The following is a 25,000-nucleotide window of genomic DNA, read 5'->3' on the forward strand; positions in this document are numbered from 1 at the left end:
TTTCTATTCAAGGCTAATTGATATAATACAAGAAAGAGATGGATGGGCGGACTGTGCATTTCTAGACCTAAAGAAAGCTTTTGACAAAGTACCACATAAGAAGTTGCTTAAGAAATTAGAAACTCAAGGAGGAATACAGGGAAAACTACTAAATTGGATGGAAGACTTTTTGCAAGAAAGAAAAATGAGAGTAGTGATAAGAAACCAGCACTCAAAATGGGATGAAGTAATAAGCGGTGTTCCGCAGGGAACAGTACTGGCCCCAATAATGTTTGCTATATATATTAATGATATGGATGAAGGAATAGAAAGCTATATGAGCTTCTTTGCAGATGATGCAAAACTACTGAAAAGAGTGGAAACTGAAGAAGATTGTGAATCACTACAGAGAGATCTAAATATAGTACAGGAATGGAGTAGGAAGTGGGAGATGGAGTTCAATACAAAAAAGTGTAGTATAATGGAATTTGGAAAAAGCAAAAACAGAATAACAGGAGCATATAAATTGGGAGAAGAAGGAATAAAAAAAGTAGAAAATGAGAAGGACCTGGGAGTCATTGTTATGAATAATATGTCACCTGAGAAACATATAAATAAGATTTTTGGAGAAACTTATAATTTAATAAGAACAATCAAAGTTGCATTTACATACCTGGATGAAGAAATGGTGAAGAAAATCCTAATCACCCTGATAAGACCAAGATTGGAATATGCAGCAACGATATGGTCACCAAGTACAAAAAAATGTATAAAAAAACTTGAAAGAATACAAAGAGCAATTACAAAACTGGCACCAACGCTCTCAAAACTATCATATGAAGAGAGACTAGAAAAACTTGAACTACAGACACTAGAGCAAAGAAGAGAGGAGATTTGATAGCTATTTACAGAATCATGAAAGGCATAGAAATTACTGATAGAGAGAATCTGATAAAATGGGATAACAGAAATACAAGAGGACATGGAAAGAAAATAAAAAAGGCTAGCTATAGAAGAGACTTGAAAAAGAACAGCTTTCCTCACAGAGTAATAAACAGTTGGAACAAATTAGATGAGAAAGTGGTGTGTGCAAAAACAATACATGAATTTAAAAATAGTTTAGATAAAATGAGATATGAAGACGGGACCCCACGAGCATAGCTCCCCTTCCCGTAAAATACAATTAGGTAAATACAACTAGGTAAATACACACACATTACATATATATATATATATAAAGGGAAAGTAACAAAATCTAGTTATATATTACAACCATATTAGGAACATATTTACCTAGTTGATTGGGACAGTGCTAAAGCCATTACTAGTAGCAACATGATTGTAAGAAGCCTAGTATAATGCTGTTTGGTCCCAACCATCCAGGAACAGAATGCAAAATTAAACTTTGGTTGTATGAACTGGCCAACTATATTTGTAAAGTGAAGAAACATTTAGACTAACATCTTTATCATGTGTCCACACATGACTTCTTGAACTTCCAAGGTTACTCTTGCTCCATGGCATAACCACATTCCCTCAAAGGATATTATATATATATATATATATATATATATATATATATATATATATATATATATATATATATATATATATATATATATATATATATATATATAATTCCTTTTTTTCTTATGTATATGCATCATCAATTTTTTTTGGCCCAGTGGTCACTCTGGCATATATGTATATATATTTACATATGGAAAGAATGAATAAAGAAAGGTTAGAAAAAAAGAGCCGTAGAAGGCAGAAGTGGAAGGAGTGAACATGAGGAGGCAACCAAGGATGAGATGGATGGGTGGGGTAAAAGAAGCATTGGGAATGAGTGCCATAGTAATGAGTGGTCTTTTGAGGTAGGAAGGGAGAACACAAAAATAGGGATGAGTGGAGGTGTATGGATGATGAATACATATATTCATTTATCTTATATTATTTGTTTGTTTTGTTATAATTTGTCTGTTTGTTTATCATTATTTGCTTGATTCTCAATTATTATTAGTTATATGTCAATTTATTATTTACTATTTACCTGTTTCTCTATTTATACATTTTTTTTTCTTTTTGCATCCAACCTATATATGGACCAAAAGGTCTCCTGTTGGCATGCTCCGCCTTTGTAATCCTTTGTAAAACATTATATATATATCTATATATATATATCTATATATATATATATATATATATATATATATATATATATATATATATATATATATATAATGTGAGATGAACTAATAGCAAAGGAAAAGGATAAGGCTTTAGGAATTTAAATCAAATACTATCAGTGGCCAGATAGGCATATTATAAAAAGATTAGCAGGAGAGATTTACAAGTTGCTGAGGAATACAAGAATGCCATTTTATACTATGGAAGAATATAAAAAGTGTTGCCTCTAGTTTCACTAAGTAGAAAACCCACAAACTCACAGTATCCTGCAATGGTTCTTAGGCTCTCCTACAGATTTCTTTGGGAAAAACCTTTAGACTGTTGTCTGTATTGTATTAGTGTGGAACTGTCCTATTTTACCAGCTGAAAGTGGTGTGTGACAGGGAGTCAGTTTTCAGCTGTGTGAAAAAGTGTAGTAATTACAGTTAAAGTTGATAGACAGAAATCTTGCCCCCAAGACTAAATACAACGTATGAGGAAATAAAAATAAAATAGGGACTTTCCACATTGGATGAGTGAGGAGAGGTGCCATGATAATAGAGAGAATACAAAGGGCAGCAACCAAGAGGTACCCCAAGACAAAATAAGACATATGAGCAAGAATAAAAAGCAGGATTTTCCCACAATGGATGAGTGAAGAGAGGTGCCATAATAATGGCATTTTGTTCAGAAAAAGGTATACAAAAAATGGACAGGTAGGATTGACCCATTGGTATAGGATGCAAGATCAACAAAAGGTTATAATAAAAAGTTGAAAATTAAGATTGCTTAAATGATGTTAGAAGTATACCTTTCAGAATTCGAGAAGTTCTCACCCACTCACACAGCAATTTGTACATTCTTTATATTTATGTTATGACAACTCCACCAACTTTTTCTTAGTAAAATTTCATGCAAAAATTTATATCAAGGGATGGTGAAAAAATAATTCCCACAACCTGGCATTTTTGTCAAGAGCATCGCCCACTATTTTTTTCATTAAACATATGTGTTCCTCCCTATTCTAACCTAACCTAACCTACCTACCTAATCTAAAAATGCATGCAGACAGATGTCTTGCCAGGTCGTGGGAAGGTTTCAGCAATTTTTTTCACTATCCCTTAATATCAATATGTGGGAAAAATGTTGCTAAGAAAATTGATTGTAGTAGTACAGATTCAGAAAATATACAAATTGCTGTGCGAACAGGTGAGACAAAATGATGGATAGCAAGAAAATTACAGGAGTTATTTTCTCACCATTCCTTAATATTAATTTCTGCAAGTAATGTTACTAAGTTGCTGGAGTTGTCGTAATATAGATACAAAAAATATATAAATTACTGTGGGAGCAGGAGAGATGAAACTTTACAAATACCCAAATTTTTTTACATATTAAATGATAATGATGAAAATATTGTGGAAAAGACACTCAATAACCCTTCCATGCCAAGTTAATAGTTGAAAACCAACAGAAGACATACAATTACAGGGTTAATTAGGGAAAAAAAAAATAATAATAAATAAATAAAATGAAGTAATAGTCTTCCAACTTTTCCTTTAAAATATCACTTACTTCTTTCTTGTAGTTTTTATGCTGTGATGCAATGAGAAGAGCCGAAGACCCACGATCACTGGTGGCATTGACAGCTGCTCCACACTCCAACAGAAATATGACAACTTCAACACTGGGGAATGGTGCCATGTGTTTATCTTCTAAAAGGGTATAATTGTTAATCATATTTGTTTTCATGGCAGCCAAGTGAAGTAGTGAATGGCCACCGTTACTGGTCCGTGGATCCAAGCGCAATACAGAGTTGATCAGTTGAGTTATGGTTTGTTCTTGTTCACCTGTTTTGGAGATGTTGAGGATGACAAATAGCATATGTGTCAGTACTTTAAGCATGAGGTCGAAGTTGGTCTGGTGCCGCTTATGAACCGGTTGAATACATAGGAGTGCCATGCTCTCTGGTAACTGTGCTACAAGCAAATCAAGTGTTCTATAGGCATCATCAAAACTGACAGCATTGAGCATAACCCCAGCACGGTGTTTGTCAATCATGTCCAAGTAAAGTCTCACAAGTGCCTGTGCAGTGAAGCATGTTTCGTTGAAGAGAATTGTGTCCCTTTTTATCCGTAATTCGAGTGCATAAAGCCATAAATTGATACAGCACTGGTGCTGCAAGGAATCAGCATAGGCAGCTCCTCGGTACATCAATCTGAAGATCATGTCCTTGTGTGAGGTACCTAATATCCTCTCGCAGATCAAAAGGCTCTGAGTCCTCATTGAATCTAAATCCAGGGCAACTGTTTCAAGATCATCTGATGTTTGGAACTCAACGGCATTTTGGTAAGTCTTGCTTGGTGGCAAAATTTTCTTGACAATCCCTGCCTTTTCCCTTACTACTACTGCCTGCCGCCAATACTGTAATGCTTTTTGAATATCGTGATGCTCATCTAAAAATGTGGTGCCTATAAGTTCGTAACTATCAGCTATTCTCTCAGGTGTGTAATCAACGTTTTCTATAAGGTGATCTAAAATCTCACTGGCACCTTTGATACAGGCTGTTTGCAAGGCATCATCATTATACCGACTAGTAAGGAAGGGGTCAGCATTATGCTCTAACAATAGCTTTGTAGTTTCCACACGATGCTCTTGTATAGCATAATGTAATGCAGTTTTGTTCTGAATATCTTGGGCATTTACATCTGCACTATGTTTTAAGAGGTACATACATAACATCACACTCTGCACCGAGTTTATTAAACAAGTCCCACCATTGTAATTAGGTTTAGAAATGTCTGCATTATTCTCCACCAGGAATGTAACTATATCGTAATGAGTCATAAAACATGCACTTCGCACTGGAGTTGACCCTGTATCTGAGACACTGTTGACATCTGCATTATGTTGAACCAAACATTTGACCACAGCAAGTCTGCCAGCAACTGCTGCACACCAAAGTGGGGTAACATTATGAATAGATCTATCATCTGGGACCTCATATAATCCCCTCTGTTCCACGTCTGCACCACACACTGTAATCAAATACTCCACTACTTCCACATTACCCCTTTTACAAGCTACAAAGAGAGGAGCACAACCATCTTTTGTCCATGACACCATTTCCTTTCTGTCTTCACGTTGCAATCTTTCTAGCCTATTCCTAAGCATATAGGACAGGCGAGCACCTGGAGCAACATTTTTACATTCATTGTATAAATCGGTAAATAACTGCTCTTTGTGCGACGTCTGGTCTACTTTTCCTGTGATCCACATCTTGCGTTTGAACACTGAAAACACGTTTTCCTTTGGAGAAGCCAGCGCGACTTATTTCTGTGGTCTCAAGCTGTGAAAAACTGAGGTCTGAAGACCTATTACAGCAACTCAGATGTCGACCAACGGACTGGTTTCCTCTGTTTATATTTGTCTCAGCTGAGCGAAGTGGCAGCCATATTGTATCTATACAAGGCCTTTCGTATGAAAATGGTGGGAGCGTTCGTAGTATCGATGTGATCGTTCAGTCGTTCACAGATATCCAAATTGGCTGCTTCATATCAAACAGGAACATTATTTTTCACTTTGCTTTTATATATTTTTGAGTAAACATTGTATTATTAATACTAGCTTTCCTCTCAAAATATTTCAACAACCACATCTTACTCCCAAAGCATCGGTGAAACCAGTCCAATCACTATCAGAGGCCCGTATCTGAATAAGATTATTGAATGAAAGGCAGATTAAAGAATGTAAGACAACCCTGGGTACAGAAAGGGTAAGAGCGGGAGGTAAAAATTAGATATTATTCTGTACTGACGTACCACCCACTGATCTGTGTGTGTGGCCACCACTACAACGATGTACAGTAGGGGACCTGGGTTGGGGTACGATGATGTATGAATAGGAATGTGCAGAGTATTGCATTGATTTTGTTTGATAACGCAGTTCTCAGATTTTCTTAGAAATGAATGTAATACGTCGGTCTATGTAATCATAACAACGGTACTTGGCATAACATTTTCATAAATAACATAATTAATGTATTTACAAGGTTGCGTGCTGCCTGTAGAGAATTTTAATCGTCATAGGGATTTCCACATGCAGGTGAACCGCTGGGTACATCAGGAGCACACTAGGAAGATCAATCGCGTGGGTTCTAATCCTGGTTATGGCCCTGAGATTACTATGGCACTTTGAGCAATAGTCCGCCCACCCCCAAAACCAAAACCTCTTCAATATATCCCAATACAATAGGGGGATTTGTGACGGGAAACTGAATCAGGGATTTCAACATAATTGGTAAGATATTTTTTCTTTTCAAGTTATCTTATTATGCCGTTTTAGATACTATGGGGTTTGATACAGAGTGCGCGTGATGAAATGAAACTAAGTATACGAACGATAAAAAATAAATTAATAGATACACAGATAAACAGATAAATACATAATTCAACAAATAAATAAATAAATTAATTAATCAATATACAAATTAATAGATATAGAATGATTTAATAAGAGTAGAAACCACCCACGTAGATGTTCAAAATGGAAGCAAACTACTGAAAGGCAAGGCCGACAAGAATCTAAAAGCTGTTTTTACCGTAATGCTCTGTAGTCAGTCAACTGCAAATGCTACTGCTGCTACCACCACCACTAGGGTAGAACAATAAGAACAACAACTACTACTACTACTACTACTACTACTACTATTACTACTAATAATAATAATATTACTGCTACTACTACTACTACTACTACCACTACCACTACTACTACTACTACTACTACTACTACTACTACTACTACTACTACTACTACTACTACTACTACTACTACTACTACTACTACTACTACTACTACTACTACTACTACTACTACTACTACTGCTGCTGCTGCTGCTACTACTACTACTATTCCTACTACTACTACTACTACTACTACAATTCCTACTACTACTACTTCTACTACCATTGCTGCTACTACTACTACTATTATTGCTACTATTACTACTACTACTACTACTACTATTGCTGCTGCTGCTACTACTACTACTGCTACTACTACTACTACTACTACTACTACTACTACTACTACTACTACTACTACGTGAAAGCAGTCAAGATCTGTTTCCCATAGTTTCTTGGCCTCGTTCTTGTCAATGAACGATCGACTTCCCTTTTATAGTTTATATTATTCAACTTTAATGAGGTCTAATACGGAAATCATTTATCCTACTTTCAACTGCACTCTACTCAAAATCGGTGTTATGTATCTGGGTTGATTTAAGGAGTGGGGACCTGGTACTGTTCCTCTCATCTCATTCACGCCACAATACTGCTCTTTGGGTGTTTTTTTCTTTTCTGCCATCATCTCTGCCAGACGAGTGTAAAATGCCTCCCCCCCCCCCAGAAATCAATGGTTGTGTACTTTTAGCAAACGTTTGTTGAAGGTGTGTGAAAAGTATGTTTGTTTGATAACTGCAATATTGGAAATTTATCAATATAAAATCGAATACGGTAACAAGATAAATTAATTTTGGTTAAAAAAAAATTCTTGCTATGCAATGCTAAGTGTGCAATACGAACTTTAAGCAAACTTTTGACAAACTTTGAAAGAAAAAGTACTATTTTGTCTCAAGTATAGATAAAATGCCTAAAACTATAAATATAGACAGCGTTCTTTATGTATGATCCATGTGGATATATATTAGAAATATCCTAAAGAAAAACATTGTTTCATAACATAATTGAAAGTACGCATTTCATGTGACAACCTTTCAACAACAGTTTGTATAACATTTGCTTTCTGGCGGGGGGGGGGGGGTGCCCTTAAACCCATCTCACCTGAGGTCATGAAGGTTATATATCGGAGTGAATGACCCCCGGTCCATATTTTGTATACGCTCCTCGTGCATCCTGATTTTCTCACTCTCATTTCGGGAATGGGATGCCTCAATAGTTGTGTTATTGTAACAAGGGGACATTGAATCAAATATTCGTATATCAGAGAAGGCCAGTTATCCCCGTGTCCAGAAACCTTTTGAGCTGACACCTTCTCGTTCTTCATTTGATGTGTTGGAGGTGTGGTACCAACACTACCCACCTAGGGGGGGGGGGGGTAGTGTTGGTTCGATGGTCACATCCTTGTCAATCTCCTGAAGCATTTGGGCAGCGAGATCCCTTATCTCATAATGTGTCATGCAGATGAATCCATCCTGCTTGCATATCATCGCATGGTTTGGATAAAATTGTGTACCACAAGAACATCTGTTAGGTAGCCCATCCAATGACCATCCATATTTCAGGGCAATGGCATCCATTATTTTTTTTAATCCCTTTGCCCTGTTTGGTAGTGCTGTCAGCCAATTGGACGCCCCTTCTTCCTGTGCCGTGGCTATCTTTTTTTTTCATATGATTCGATGGCTGATCTAATAAGATGTGAAGCTCCTCCTTCTGCCTTGCTTCCATCCTCCACTGCTACTATTACTACTACTACTATTACTTTTTTATAATAAAACGACCCCCATCCTCCTAGAACTGTATGTTGAAAGTAGTCATGAACTGTCTCCCACAGACAGTTTATTGGCCCTTCTCTCACCAATGACTGTAGTCGACTACCCTTTTATATTTGGTGTTATTTCACTTGAATGAAGCTTAATACAGTTCATTTATCATACTTTATACAACATGTCTGCTCAAAATCGAGGTTTTTATATGTACTAATTTAGGGGGTAGAGACCTGGTACTTCTCAGGCATAGGAGGGCTGATCTTAAGAGTGAGAATGACAGTCTACATTTCATCCACACTACAATGCTGCTCTTTTCTGCCATTACTTTTACCACTACTGTTACTACCATCACTACTATTTTTATTTGCACTGCCAGTACCACTTACATTATTACTATAACTGCCACAATTACTGATACTACTGACGACGATCAATCTAAGGCCATGAGAACATCAGTAAAACGAAAACTACGCATAACATTAACATTAACGAGAGCATCAGCTATGACAAAAACAATGGCAACAATAATATAACAACAGAGATAACAAAATAGCAACAATAATAACAGTAACAACAATGACAATAATAACAAAATAACAATAATAATACCTTGGAAACTATTAAGAGTAGAGGAGTGTTGTATGGAATATCTGACAAAGGGTGGATTAGTAATACTGAAGTTATTCGTTTTGTGTCTTGAGAAGGAATTATCCTAACTGATGAAGGAGTACATGCATAGTTCCACTATGTAATGGGAAAATGAGTAAAAAAAAAAATAGACGTTTTAGAGATTAGCTTGAGTGTGTTTGGTAAGGTGAAGAGACGAGTGTTGATTGAGATGACGAGGTTCGAATCCCGCCCTGGGCTGAAATAATTTCAGTATTGCTGCGCTGCGAATCGTTACTCCAACTTTGGTGGGCGGAGAGTTCCGGGGTGTGTGTGTGTGTGTGCATGTAATGTCACAGCATTACCCATAGATCGGTCATATATGAGCTCTGAGCTCTCTTCCGGTAGGGAAATAGCTGTCGATCACGAGTCCAACACGTGATCTAAGACCATGGTGAATCTCACACACACACACACACACACACACACACACACACACACACACACACACACACACACACACATATATATATATATATATATATATATATATATATATATATATATATTTAAAGGTGATGGCTAGTTTTGCATTAATTATTTTCTTATAGGTATTTTCCATATACCTTATTATAGATTTATGTTCCTTAGAAAGGAAATCTATGACTTGGCTGTATGTAGTCATATTAGCTAGATCGCGATTTCGGGTTCTAGACCCTTCTTCAGTAGCTATTGGGATGTACTATCTTATAGGATAAGAATTAATCCGATGAGTCTAATGAAAGCTCTAAGTTTTATACTAAGCCTTCAAACTGGCTAATCATACTAGGGGAGGTCATCCGGTATTTCGGGCAGTGACGAAATGTCACGTGCACTAGGAGAGCCTCCGGGTGCGTGTTGTGGCGGGATTTTGTCTCGTGTTTACACTGGTGGTGTTTTGTCCCATATTGGCGTTTGTGGTGTTATGTCTCGTGTTTGGATTTGCACCAGTTTGTCTCATGCTTGGGAGGGCTCTAAGGTCGTCTGCTTGTTTATTTAGATCTGGGCTTAACTCCTATAATGCTTCTAAAATTGGGAGCCGTCTATCGTCAGTACATAAATCCAAAATTTCAGTGTTTTCCTCTAGGTTCTCTCTTGATAGCATTATGCCATGTGCTTCTTTTAAGTGGTTTTTAGGGGCTCCAGATGTCAGGTGATATGAGAGGCGACGGGACAACCTCATTGTAGTCATGCCAATATAGGTGGATGGGAGGGCTTCACAGTTCCCTCGTGTACATGTGAACCTATAAATGACATGGGATTTCTGAAGTTCCCTTTTCTCTTGTTGGGGGCTGTTTCTAATAAGGAGGTGGCTAGTTTTCTTGGTTTTATAATAAATTACCAGGTTGAGTATTTTCTCTGAGAGGCGACGGGACAACCTCATTGTAGTCATGCCAATATAGGTGGCATGACTACAATGAGGTTGTCCCGTCGCCTCTCATATCACCTGACATCTGGAGCCTCTAAAAACCACTTAAAAGAAGCACATGGCATAATGCTATCAAGAGAGAACCTAGAGCAAAACACTGAAATTTTGGATTTATGTACTGACGATAGACGGCTCCCAATTTTAGAAGCATTATAGGAGTTAAGCCCAGATCTAAATAAACAAGCAGACGACCTTAGAGCCCTCCCAAGCATGAGACAAACTGGTGCAAATCCAAACACGAGACATAACACCACAAACGCCAATATGGGACAAAACACCACCAGTGTAAACACGAGACAAAATTCCGCCACAACACGCACCCGGAGGCTCTCCTAGTGCACGTGACATTTCGTCACTGCCCGAAATACCGGATGACCTCCCCTAGTATGATTAGCCAGTTTGAAGGCTTAGTATAAAACTTAGAGCTTTCATTAGACTCATCGGATTAATTCTTATCCTATAAGATAGTACATCCCAATAGCTACTGAAGAAGGGTCTAGAACCCGAAATCGCGATCTAGCTAATATGACTACATACAGCCAAGTCATAGATTTCCTTTCTAAGGAACATAAATCTATAATAAGGTATATGGAAAATACCTATAAGAAAATAATTAATGCAAAACTAGCCATCACTTTTAATGATATATGCATTAGAGAAAAACTCCTGCCCAAATACACTGATATATATATATATATATATATATTCATATATATATATATATATATATTATGTTTGTGTGAGTGTGTGTATACATACATATATTTCAATCTGATCCACACCTTTAATAGTTCTAGAGACAGTAGTTAGACCCTGTCTCCTGTGTGGTGAATTCCAGTTTGTCTAGTCATTTCCCGCATGGCTGCCGCCCTTTGTATGTGGTTGATCTATTCATAATTATCTATACATTTGCTTTTCTGTGTCTTTCCCATCGATTTTCGTCGTTGTGATAAAATGAATCTCCTATGTTCACCAACACATTACTATTGTAGTTGATTCATTTCCCACTGTAATTCCGTGGCAGTTAAAATTTTTTACATGGTAGAGTATGCAAGGGAGTTGGGAATGATGAAAATGAATAGGTAAATGAAGGATTGCGTCAGGACTGTGTTCTATCGCCATGGCTGTTCGAAAGTGTGAATGAATGAAGTGATAAAGGTAAGAAATACAGGGGTGTTAAGTATAGTCGCGAGCAATTTTTTTTTACCACGCTACAGTACTCGGAACGTCTGTATGTTTTTTTTTTAGTATATACGTGATATATTTTCCTGTGTTGTATCTAGCTAAGTTAGGTAGTTTTCTAGAACAGAAAAAATAGAAAATAAAATTTCGGTGGTTAAAAAATTTGCTTGACTGTACGCAGATAGGAAATACATCCCCAGAGACAACAGGAAATGACACAACCCAAACTTTAAACCAGAAATGCAATGCCTCAGGCAACGCGACGCACTTAAACACAGTACCCCCACACCTTAGAACATAGCAGACCAAATACAAGTACTAAACACTGAGATCAACTACAAAATGCATACAAATAAACAAGTTTGGCAAATATTTGTTAGCACAATCATGAAACCAATGCTAGAAAACTGTACAAAACATTCAACAACATTACACTACTCAATAGTAAAACAACACGCTCTCACACAGCAATAACCACAACAGTTAAAACTTTCCCTCAAACAGACAACAACCAAACATACCTATAAATCATTTTGCACAGACAAGCCATCTCACCCTGACGATCGACCCATCATTTGACGTAAGAAAGACTTCCCCACAGACCCAGACTACACAGCCTTCATGGACAGCCAGACGATGCATATAATCCATAACTTCAAACACTCAACCACCTGTGACCCTGACAACATAAGTAACATCCACTTGTTTTAAGTGGATGTTACTTAGGACCGCATGGCATACATGCACTCACCAACTACAGCTATTCACGTAACACTATACCTGACATCTGGAAGCATGGTAAAATCATCACAATCCCCAAACCCGATAAAGACCCAACAGTTCCGGCATCATACCGCCCAATCACACTACTATGCACTCACTCCAAAGTCCTACAACGTCTCATTCTACAACCCGTCACACCACATACCAGTCCTGCTGAATCACAACACGGTTTTTGATCAATACACTTCACAAACACTCTTCTGATGAACCTCACAAAAAGACTTTTCGGTGGCATCAGTTTAGATAATCCCCCACACAACACTTTTCATGAAAATACAGTAGACATCAGTAAAGCTTATGATGCTATCCCCCGTCACAATCTCATAAAAAATATACAACACAGACATGCACGATAGTACCAAAATATGGCTGTCAGATAGTAGTGCCTATGTGTTCTTTAATAGGCAGTCATCGCACACAAGGAACTTAGAACGGAGGAGTACTACAGGGCTCAGTTCTGCCCAACCCCACTTTTTAATCTTTGCATGCACGATGTGGCCACACCCGACACCTAAGGAATACAAATCGCTTAGTATCCAGAGGACACGCCAATTACATGCACTCACCGTAACGCAGACAAAGCCGCAGAAACACTACAACCATACCTCGACACACTCAACACCAAGTTCATTACGTATAGATTCAAAATAGCCTCAACCAAATCTACAACCGCACTTCTCAACAATTAAATAGTGGGGCGGAAATACATATCACGCCTTTCTATCAACAACACTCTCATACCACACTTACACCCAAAATTCTTTGCGTAACATACGACACCTCCATGTCATTCAAATAACATATCACAAACATAAAGGCAAAATGCACATCTACACTAAACACACTTAAATAAATTGCAGGAACAAATTTTGGACAAAACAAAGAAACTATCACTGCAGCATATAAACAATACATACGCTCAGTGATAAGTTATGCGAGTCCCTTATCTCATAAGACACACCACAACACCCTACAGATCATACAAAACATATCGCTAAAGACAATTATAGGCTACGCAAATACAACACCTACAGAACATTTACACCATGAAACGAAAGTCCTTAAAATCAAGGATAATTTTGACATGAGAGGCATACAAGCACTTGCCGGAGTCTCCATAAGACAGCACATCCATAACATTACATAGCAAAACACCCACACACGCCATGGAACATCAAAACAACACCTATACCACACACAAATAGTTAAATAACTTTATGAATGGGGATGATAGGTGGTAATGGACATGGAACTACCTAGTGTAGGCCTTATGGTTTCTTGCAGTCTCCTTCATTCTTATGTTATGTTCTCTTCCTTCACAACCACCATAATTATATCATTCACTGCTCCATCAACAAACTGAAAGACAATACATTGCTGTACACCAGACCCCTTGATATCCTCTAATATTTTTTTTGGCCCGATGCAGTCACCAGTGTAATGTTTTTTTTTTATAATACAACAATTAATAAATTTTCTGTACTTTATATTTTCAATGTTACTACATCTTTATGTTCCTTATCTAGTGCACGTGGATATCATTACAACCAACAAAAGGATCTCTGATTAGAGTCCATTTTAAACTAATACACTTAACATATGAAAAATATCATGGCAGCATGACACAAATATATATGGGAGGGGTCATCTGACTCGAATCTTCAGATAAGGTGCCAGCCGTACCAAAAAAAAAAAAACATATATATCTTGGAGCACTGTTATACAATACTAAGGGTTTCCCCATATGGATGAGCACTACGAAGCCTCGACCTCTTAACCTCTTTCCTTACACCTAATTTTTTACGTCAGCATACAGTGAGCAGCATTAGCCATACTGTTCTATTTCCTCTAGGACAAGTCACTATCATTTCATGTAATTGGGGGTGAGTCTGGACGCCTTGCACTAGCAATTTTTTTCCAGGGAATCAGTCGACCTTTTCTGTCGAATCCGAACGTCCTAAGCATAGTCACCTTAATTTTCCTACATCTAATTCTAATCATGTATATATATATATATATATATATATATATATATATATATATTTATATATATTCACAATTATCCAAGCTACTCTTATTTCATTGTTCCAATATTTCAATTTATATAGAGGGAAAACAAGAGAAAGGGGAGAGAGATGAAGAGTTACTGACCTGTCGGATACGAACATCCTAAAGAAGAATCCTGGGCCCAGTGCATGATGCGGAATCGGGAGAATGGAAACGAAGACACAATAGGGACATTAGAGAAAAAATAAGACAGCAAATGCTGCATAATGTCGCAAGTGGGAGAAGGGCAAGGTGGGCCGGTCACTGTGCCAGGATGGAGTCAACAAGATGGCCAAAAATGGTGATGGAGGGAAGTATAAGGGGTAGATGCCCCCTGGGAAGACCTAGGTACCGGTGGAGCGATGGAGTGACAAATGACGTGGTCCGCATTAACCCTGACCTACGGAGGACAGATTGGTCTGGAGAGGCATAGTGAGAGCGGTGAAGGGACTGCAGTCCTGATAGCCACTGGGGTAAGTATATATCTATATATATATATATATATATATATATATATATATATATATATACATATATATATATATATATACATATATATATGTATATATATATATATGTATATATATATATATATATATATCAGTGTATTTGGGCAGGAGTTTTTCTCTAATGCATATATCATTAAAAGTGATGGCTAGTTTTGCATTAATTATTTTCTTATAGGTATTTTCCATATACCTTATTATAGATTTATGTTCCTTAGAAAGGAAATTTATGACTTGGCTGTATGTAGTCATATTAGCTAGATCGCGATTTCGGGTTCTAGACCCTTCTTCAGTAGCTATTGGGATGTACTATCTTATAGGATAAGAATTAATCCGATGAGTCTAATGAAAGCTCTAAGTTTTATATTAAGCCTTCAAACTGGCTAATCATACTAGGTGAGGTCATATGAAAATTCGGGCAGTGACGAAATGTCACGTGCACTAGGAGAGCCTCCGGGTGCGTGTTGTGGCGGGATTTTGTCTCGTGTTTACACTGGTGGTGTTTTGTCCCATATTGGCGTTTGTGGTGTTATGTCTCGTGTTTGGATTTGCACCAGTTTGTCTCATGCTTGGGAGGGCTCTAAGGTCGTCTGCTTGTTTATTTAGAACTGGGCTTAACTCCTTAATATATAATGCTTCTAAAATTGGGAGCCGTCTGTCGTCAGTACATAAATCCAAAATTTCAATGTTTTCCTCTAGGTTCTCTCTTGATAGTGTTATGCCATGTGCTTCTTTTAAGTTGTTTTTAGGGGCTCCAAATGTCAGGTGATAAGAGAGGCGACGGGACAACCTCATTGTAGTCATGCCAATATAGGTGGATGGGAGGGCTTCACAGTTCCCTCGTGTACATGTGAACCTATAAATGACATGGGATTTCTGAAGTTCCCTTCTTATCCTATAAGATAGTACATCCCAATAGCTACTGAAGAAGGGTCTAGAACCCGAAATCGCGATCTAGCTAATATGACTACATACAGCCAAGTCATAAATTTCCTTTCTAAGGAACATAAATCTATAATAAGGTATATGGAAAATACCTATAAGAAAATAATTAATGCAAAACTAGCCATCACTTTTAATGATATATATATATATATATATATATATATATATATATATATGTATATGTATATATACATATATATGTATATATATATATTATATATATACACATATATATAATATATATACATATATGATATATATATATATATATATATATATATATATATATATATATATATATATTGCTGGTAACCACAAAAGAAATCGGAAAGAAACAGGAATTCCGAAGTGCTTTCGTGTTATACACATTTCCAGGGGAATACAGATAAAATGGTAATACAGTAAGGTTTAAAAGGCAGGTGTAAGACTTGGAAACTAACGAAGGCGATGGAAACAAAGCTAAGGACTGCACAGAGGAGAATGGAGAGATCAATGATGGGAATAACGCTGAGAGACCGAAAGAGAGCAAGTTGGGTGAGAGAGCAGACTAGAGTGAAAGATATTGTAGAGGCGGTAAAAGAGAGGAAGTGGAATTGGGCAGGTAAGTTAGTGCGAACGACTGGTTGAACGATGGAGCAAGTGTGTTACTGTGTGGAGGCCGCGAAATGGGAAGCGTGAAAGAGGGAGACCAGACAGAAGATGGAGAGATGAGATTGAGAAGTTTGCAGGAGTGACGTGGCAGAGGTTGGCGCGGTCGTGTGAATCATGGAATGCTATGAAGGAGGCCTTTGTTCAGCAGTGGACTCAGGATGGCTGATTTGATTGATTGATTGATTGATTGAAAAGGCAGGAAAATAAACACTAGAAAAGGAACTGTTATAGTACAAAAAGTCACAAATGAAAAAGAATAAATCATAAAGAACAACACAAATCACAAAATTACTTTTCATCACTTACAACTTGATTACAAAATTTATTGATGATGAATTTATCTAATCTATAGATGCACTTGTGGCAGGATCAGAGGAGGGATTGAGTAAGTTTAGTGACAGAGTTTGAGAAGGTATGTGAAAGAAGAAAGCTGAAGATAAATGTGGGCAAAAGTAAGGTGATGAGATGTACAAGGGGAGAGAGTGACAGCATGCTGGAAGTGAGCATTAAGGGAGAGAGACTGGAGGAAGTGGATAGTTTTAGATACTTGGGTGTGAATGTGGCAGGAAAGGGAGGAGTGGCGGTGGAGGTAGAATGTAGATTGAGAGAAGCGAGTAAATGCCTTGGTGGATTAAAAAGTGTAATGAGAATTAGATATCTGGGAATGGATGCTAAGAGGAGGTTATATGAAGGAGTGATTGTGCCGACAGCAGGGGTAGAAACATGGAACATAAGAGAGGAAGAGAGAAGGAGTTTGAATGTGTTTGAGATGAAATGTCTGAGAAGTATGATAGGGGTTACTAGGCTAGATAGAGTGAGAAATGAGGAGGTGAGGAGGAGAACAGGGGTTGAAAGGGAGTTGGGAGATAGGGTTGATGAAAGAGTATTAGGATGGTTTGGACACATGGAAAGAATGAGCGAAGAAAGATTAGTAAAAGAGGTGTGGAAGGCAGAGGTGGAAGGAGTGAATATGAGGGGGCGTCCTAGGATGAGATGGATGGATGGGGTGAAAGGGGCATTACAAAAGAGAGGAAGGACGGGAGAGGACAGAAGATAGGGGTGAATGGAGAAGGGTTGTGTATGGATGATGCTGTGATGCATGAGGGAGAGTGGGTGGGGGATGGGGGGTGAGGAAGTATGTATGAGAAATAATTTGACGCAGCCCGAAGGGATTTCTCCCCGTCTTCTCCTTTTCTGCATGAGAGGACGGAGAGGGGGGGGGGGTCGCCGAATTAATGAAGCGGCCTTGCTGTGGATGTGTTGTGTCTTGCGACACTGCTTCTGACCCAGGGCAGTGGACAGGATGCAGGGATGACCCATCATCCAGGAGGTGCCAAGATGAGAGGGAGGGTGGAGGGGAGTGGAATATGTAGGGGATGGAATGGGTGGGAGTGGTTTCTATGCCTTTTTCTTTTTGGCTGCCCCCCGTGTAAGGGGCCTTTGGTATATGTATGTATGTATAAATGCATCTGCTGATATTAAGATTAGAATCCTGGGCCTATTGTATGATGCGGAATCGAGAGAATGGAGACAAAGACACAATAGGGACATTAGAGAACAAATAAGACAGCAAATGCTGCATAATGTCGCAAGTGGGAGAAGGGCAAGGTGGGCCGGTCACTTTGCCAGGATGGAGTCAACAAGATGGCCAAAAATGGTGATGGAGGGAAGTATAAGGGGTAGACGCCCCCTGGGAAGTAATATATATAAGAAAACACATTAGTCGGCTTTCTATAAACACTAAATTTAAAATCATTACCTTCTCTATGAATAAGGTAATCCAAAAAGGGAAATCTACTAATACTTTCTAATTCTACAGTAGAATTAATGGAGGGAATCAAATCATTAAGAGATTATAAAAAAGCATCAAGATCCTCAGTACATGACCACAGTCCAAGAACATCATCTACGTATCTATACCAAATCGCATTAGATGGCAAAATTTCACTCAATATATATATATATATATATATATATATATATATATATATATATATGTATATATATATATATATATATATATATATATATATATATATATATATATATATATATATATATATATATATATATATATATATATATATATATATATATATATATATATATATATATTTCCAAAACTTCCATGTGGAGATTACTCAAGACAGGCGAGAGCGGATTCCCCATAGCTATTCCGAACTCTTGGGAACCCAATGCTCTATTTGTTCACATGAAAGATTTCACTCATTGTTATTTAAATAGACTGCTGCTTCCTCTCTAATTTCTTGTAATTCATTTACCAATAGAAACATTATAGAAAGTATTATTATAAAGAAAATTGGAGGTTCTAATCTTAATATCAGTAGTGGCATTTATAAATTAGATAAATTCATCATCAACAAAATTTGTAATCAAGTTGTAAGCGACGAAAAGTAATTTTGTGATTTGTGTTGTTCTCTAAGATTTATTCTTTTTCATTTGTGACTTATGCTTTAAGAGTTTCTTTCCTAGTGTTTAGTATCTTGTCTTTTAAACCTTACTGTATTATAAATTTCATCTGTTTTTCCCTGAAATATGGATAATACGAAAGCGCCTAGGAATTTCGGTTTCTTTCCGATTTCCTTTATGGTTACCAGCAAAATTTTTGGATCACGTGTTTATTTTGGTGATAATTTTGCATATATATATATGTATATATATATATATATATATATATGTATATATGTATATATATATATCTTTATATATATATATATATATATATATATATATATATATATATATATATATATATATATATATATATATATATATGTGTGTGTGTGTGTGTGTGTGTGTGTGTGTGTGTGTGTGTGTATTTACCTAGTTGTACCTAGTTGTATTTTACGGGAAGGGGAGCTATGCTCGTGGGGTCCCGTCTTCATATCTCATTTTATCTAAACTATTTTTAAATTCATGTATTGATTTTGCACACACCACTTTCTCATCTAACTTGTTCCAACTGTCTATTGCTCTGTGAGGAAAGCTGTTCTTTTTAAAATCTCTTCTATAGCTGTCTTTTTTTATTTTCTTTCCGTGTCCTCTTGTATTTCTGTCATCCCATTTTATCAGATTCTCTCTATCAGTAATTTCTATGCCTTTCATGATTCTGTAAATAGCTATCAAATCTCCTCTCTCTCTCTTCTTTGCTCTAGTGTCTGTAGTTTAAGTTTTTGTAGTCTCTCTTCATATGATAGTTTTGAGAGTGTTGGTGCCAGTTTTGTAATTGCTCTTTGTATTCTTTCAAGTTTTTTTATACATTTTTTTGTACTTGGTGACCATATCGTTGCTGCATATTCCAATCTTGGTCTTATCAGGGTGATTAGGATTTTCCTCACCATTTCTTCATCCAGGTATGTAAATGCCACTTTGATTGTTCTTATTAAATTATAAGTTTCTCCAAAAATCTTATTTATATGTTTCTCAGGTGACATATTATTCATAACAATGACTCCCAGGTCCTTCTCATTTTCTACTTTTTTTATTCCTTCTTCTCCCAAATTATATGCTCCTGTTATTCTGTTTTTGCTTTTTCCAAATTCCATTATACTACACTTTTTTGTATTGAACTCCATCTCCCACTTCCTACTCCATTCTTGTACTTTATTTAGATCTCTCTGTAGTGATTCACAATCTTCTTCAGTTTTCACTCTTTTCAGTAATTTTGCATCATCTGCAAAGAAGCTCATATAGCTTTCAATTCCTTCATCCATATCATTAATATATATAGCAAACATTATTGGGGCCAGAACTGTTCCCTGCGGGACACCGCTTATTACTTCATTCCATTTTGAGTGCTGATCTCTTATCACTACTCTCATTTTTCTTTCTTGCAAAAAGTCTTCCATCCAATTTAGCAATTTACCTTGTATTCCTCCTTCATATTCTAATTTCTTAAGCAACTTCTTATGTGGTACTTTGTCAAAAGCTTTTTTTAGGTCTAGAAATGCACAATCAGCCCATCCATCTCTTTCTTGTATTATATCTATTAGCCTTGAATAGAAACATATTAAATTGGTGACGCATGATCGTCCTTGTCTGAATCCAAATTGCCTTGGATTTAGTACGTTGTTTTTTTCCAAGTATTTTACCCATCTACTTTTGATAATTCTTTCACATATTTTTGCTATTGTACTTGTTAGAGAGACTGGTCTATAGTTGGTAGGTTCTTCTTTATTTCCTCCTTTATATATAGGTACTATATTTGCTTTTTTCCAATCTTCTGGAACTTTTCCTTCTTTTAAGGAACTGCTTATTATGCTATGTATTTTGTCTGCCAGTTCATTCCTGCATTCTTTCAGAATCCAGTTTGCTATTTCATCTGGCCCATGCGATTTTCTGACATCAAAATTACCCAAGTGTGTCAATATTTCATTCTTTGTTACTTCTATTTCTTCCATAGGGGGGACTTTTTCCTTCCACTCAATCTCTTCAGGTTGTATATTTTCCCTTGTAAACACTGATTTAAAATGTTTGTTCATAATTTCTGCCATTTCCATTTCCTCAGTGTATTCAACTCCTCCTTGTCTTAATTTCTCTAAGTCTTGTTTGTTTTTCAGTTTATTGTTTACAAATCTGTAGAATAGTTTTGGTTGATCTTTACACTTTTCTATAACATCTTTTTCATATTTTCTTTTTTCCTCTCTGCACTTTTGTACATATTCATTTCTATAACCAGTATATATTTTCCATTTTTCAGGTCTTCTGTCTTTTTTCCATCTGTTCCAGCTTTGTCTCTTTTGTCCTTTAACTCCCTACAACTTTTGTTGTACCAGCATTTTACATATTCTTTTTCTTGTTTTTGTCTTGGGACATACTTTTCCACTCCTTTTTTGTAAATTTTTGTCAAAATATTCCATTTCTCTTCCACTGTTGTTTCTTCTTTGTATATTTCTTCCCAGTTTTCTTGTTGGAAGAATTCTCTTATTTTATCAAAGTTTGTTTTTTCATACATCATTCTTCCTTTTCTATATTGTTCATTTCTTTTCATATATTTTTCTTCATTAAGTTCCAGTTCAATCAATATGTGGTCACTTTTACCTATTGGTGTTTTATATTCAATCTTGTCCACTATTCTAGGTTCAGATGTAATTATTAAGTCTAGCCTCGATGGTTCTTCTTCATTTCTATACCTAGTGTTCTCTTGTATCCATTGTGTCATTGAATGGTCAGTAATCATCTCAAGTAGAGCATTTCCCCATGAGTCATCACCACTCTTTACTGTCATTTCTTCCCAGCAGATTTCTTTGCAATTAAAGTCGCCCATCATAACTATTCTTCCTCCGTCTTCCATTATTTTAGTTAATGCTATCTTTGTGTCCTCTAACATACTTTTATGTTCACTCTCCTCCCATGAGGCTGTTTTCGGAGGCACATAATTGATCACAAATTTTCTGCTCTTCTTATCTCGGTCTTCCACTTCTATCATAATCATCTCTACTGTATTCTTTCCATATATGACACCTTTCACGTTTATATCCTTCTTAGTCAGGAACATAACTCCACCCCCTTGTTTTTTCTCTCTGTTTCTAATCCAATAATTGTATGTATCATGTCCTACACTGTTGGGTGGTAGTGGGCCTTTTAATTTTGTTTCTACAATTCCCATTATGTCCGGTTCTTTTTCTTTCAAATAATCATTCAGTTCATTCAATCCTGTTATCAATCCATCTATATTTGTGTAAGACACTCTTAGTTTTCTGCCACTTCCATTGTATTCTCTGTTTCCCTTATGTTTTTCTTTAGTATGTCGAACTGCTTTATTTTCATGTTCACTACTCTCCAATAGAATCTCTCTTTCTCTGACTCCGTTCTGTTCTCGTTTTTTGCCTTAGCTTCAATTCTTTTCTGCTTTTCTGCCTCTCTTTCCTCCTTATTCATTTCTCTTTTTATCCATACCTTTTTATATTGATCATTTGTTGCTAGTTTCCCTGTCTTGGATAGAATTTTCTCTGCTGTTGTTTGTGACCTGAATTTAATCTTGATTGGTCTGGTCTTATCTGTACTATATTTTCCGAGTCTGAATTTTTCCTCAATTTCCTTTATAATTTCTGGTTCATCTTCCTGGACTAATTTTAATAAACTGCTTACTCTTTCATTTTCCTCCTTGATTCTTGCGGTTCTATCTGGGTTATGTTTCTCTTCCATTCCTAATATAATTATACATTTCTTTTTGTCAGCTAATTCTCTTACTATATTCTCCTTCTGTCTCATCACTTTAATAACTGAGTCTTCATTATGTTCTTTCAATTGCTGTTTGACTATGTCAGTGAATGAAACCTTATTCCCTTCTTGAGTTATTCTCCAATTTTTAGCTTCTGTAGCTATTTTCTCTCTGTTTTCATTACTATTCTTCTTCAATTTCTCATTCTCCTCCTTTACATTTCCTAACTGTCTTTTTAGGTCCTCTATTTCTTCAGTTAAGTTTCTGTTAGCCTTCTCTAGTTGTTCCAACCTTTCAATTCTTTGGAAAATGGAGTCTACGTTACCTAACTTACGCTCCAAGTCCTCGATCACCTTATCAACTCTCTCCTCTAGTCTTATCAGTCGGGGGGGGGGTTGTGTCCCCCCCACCCTCTTTAAATCCCTGGAACATATTCTCGTCACTTTCTTCTGTATTGCTCCTCTCTATACTTCTAATCTTTACATTTTTATTAGACATGTCATCCTCACTCAGTCGTTTGTTTACCTTCCGCTTGTCTGGCTGGGCCAAGTCTACTCCCTCCTCATTACCTTCCATTTCCCTCAGTAATCCCTCCCCTTTTCCTCTTTCCCTACTTTCCCACTACTCCACGAGCAATTTCCCCCCCACCCTGCAAAAACACTAGGCACTTCTCTTTGCGTTGGGATCCACAGACTTCAGTTTTCTTCAGAACGTCATCCAAGCCGTCCATTCGCTGAAGTGTGTGTGTGTGTGTGTGTGTGTGTGTACATACACACTAAAGACCCACTATTGATTGAATTAAGAAAAAAAAAGGAAATAACGATTTGCCGTATATTTCGATCACTGGCTGTGATACTCTTCGCTGAAGAGGATCACAGCCAGTGATCGAAATATACGGAAATCTTTATTTTCTTTCTTTTCTTAATCCAATCAAAAGTGGGTCTTTAGTGTATTTATACAAATGTGTTACGACATTACTTGGCATTGATATATATATATATATATATATATATATATATATATATATATATATGTGTGTGTGTGTGTGTGTGTGTGTGTGTGTGTGTGTGTGTGTGTGTGTGTGTGTGTGTGTGTGTGTGTGTGTGTGTGTGTGTGAATCATTATGATCTTGGATCACGTGTTGGACTCGAGAACGACGGCTATTACCCTCCCGGAAGAGAGCTCAGAACTCATGTATGACCGATCTATGGTTAATACTGTGGCCTTACACGCACACACACACACAAATCCCCGTCTACGAGATGTGGAGTAACAATTCGCAGAGCAGCGATTCTGAAATTATTTCTGTCCTTGGTGGGATTCGAACCCGGACCGCCGTAGTGGCGTCCGCGAACGCTACCACTGCGCCACGAGTATATATGTATTTAGCTAGTTGTATCTTACGGGAAGGGGAGCTATGCTCGTGGGTTCCCGCCATTGTATCTTGCAGTGTCTAGATGTATTTACCTAGTTGTGTGTATCTTACCTAGTATTTACCTAGTTGTATTTTACGGGAAGGGGAGCTATGCTCGTGATGTCCCGTTTTCGTATCTAATTTTATCTAAACTATTTTTAAATTCATGTATTGTTTTTGCACACACCACTTTCTCATCTAACTTGTTCCAACTGTCAATTACTCTGTGTGTGTGTGTGTGTGTGTGTGTGTGTGTGTGTGTGTGTGTGTGTGTGTGTGTGTGTGTGTATTTACCTAGTTGTATTTACCCAGTTGTATTTTACGGGAAGGGGAGCTATGCTCGTGGTGTCCCGTTTTCGTATCTCATTTTATCTAAACTATTTTTAAATTCATGTATTGTTTTTGCACACACCACTTTCTCGTCTAACTTGTTCCAACTGTCAATTACTCTGTGTGTGTGTGTGTGTGTGTGTGTGTGTGTGTGTGTGTGTGTGTGTGTGTGTGTGTGTGTGTGTGTGTGTGTGTGTGTGTGTGTGTGTGTGTGTGTGTGTGTGTGTGTGTG

General features: G+C 37.0%; 2 protein-coding genes across 2 annotated transcripts in view; one reads left to right on the forward strand and one right to left on the reverse strand.

The window, feature by feature from the left end:
* The window catches only part of m-cup (ankyrin repeat protein mann-cup), a 14,521-nt gene extending 8,501 nt beyond the window's left edge, over nt 1-6,020 (reverse strand). The window contains exon 1 of the mRNA XM_076190145.1: nt 3,721-6,020. Within this exon, the coding sequence (XP_076046260.1) occupies nt 3,721-5,424 (1,704 nt within the window). The 5' untranslated portion in view covers nt 5,425-6,020. The remainder of the gene's footprint in view (nt 1-3,720) is intronic.
* A 242-nt stretch (nt 6,021-6,262) lies between these two features.
* LOC143028283 (uncharacterized) overlaps nt 6,263-25,000 on the forward strand; it is a 34,382-nt gene continuing 15,644 nt past the window's right edge. Inside the window, exon 1 of the mRNA XM_076190147.1 lies at nt 6,263-6,444. The gene's annotated coding sequence lies outside the window, so the exon portion shown is untranslated. The remainder of the gene's footprint in view (nt 6,445-25,000) is intronic.

Source organism: Oratosquilla oratoria, chromosome 9 (assembly GCF_046742065.1).
Source record: "Oratosquilla oratoria isolate Oo_2021 chromosome 9, ASM4674206v1, whole genome shotgun sequence".
NCBI lineage: Eukaryota > Metazoa > Arthropoda > Malacostraca > Stomatopoda > Squillidae > Oratosquilla > Oratosquilla oratoria.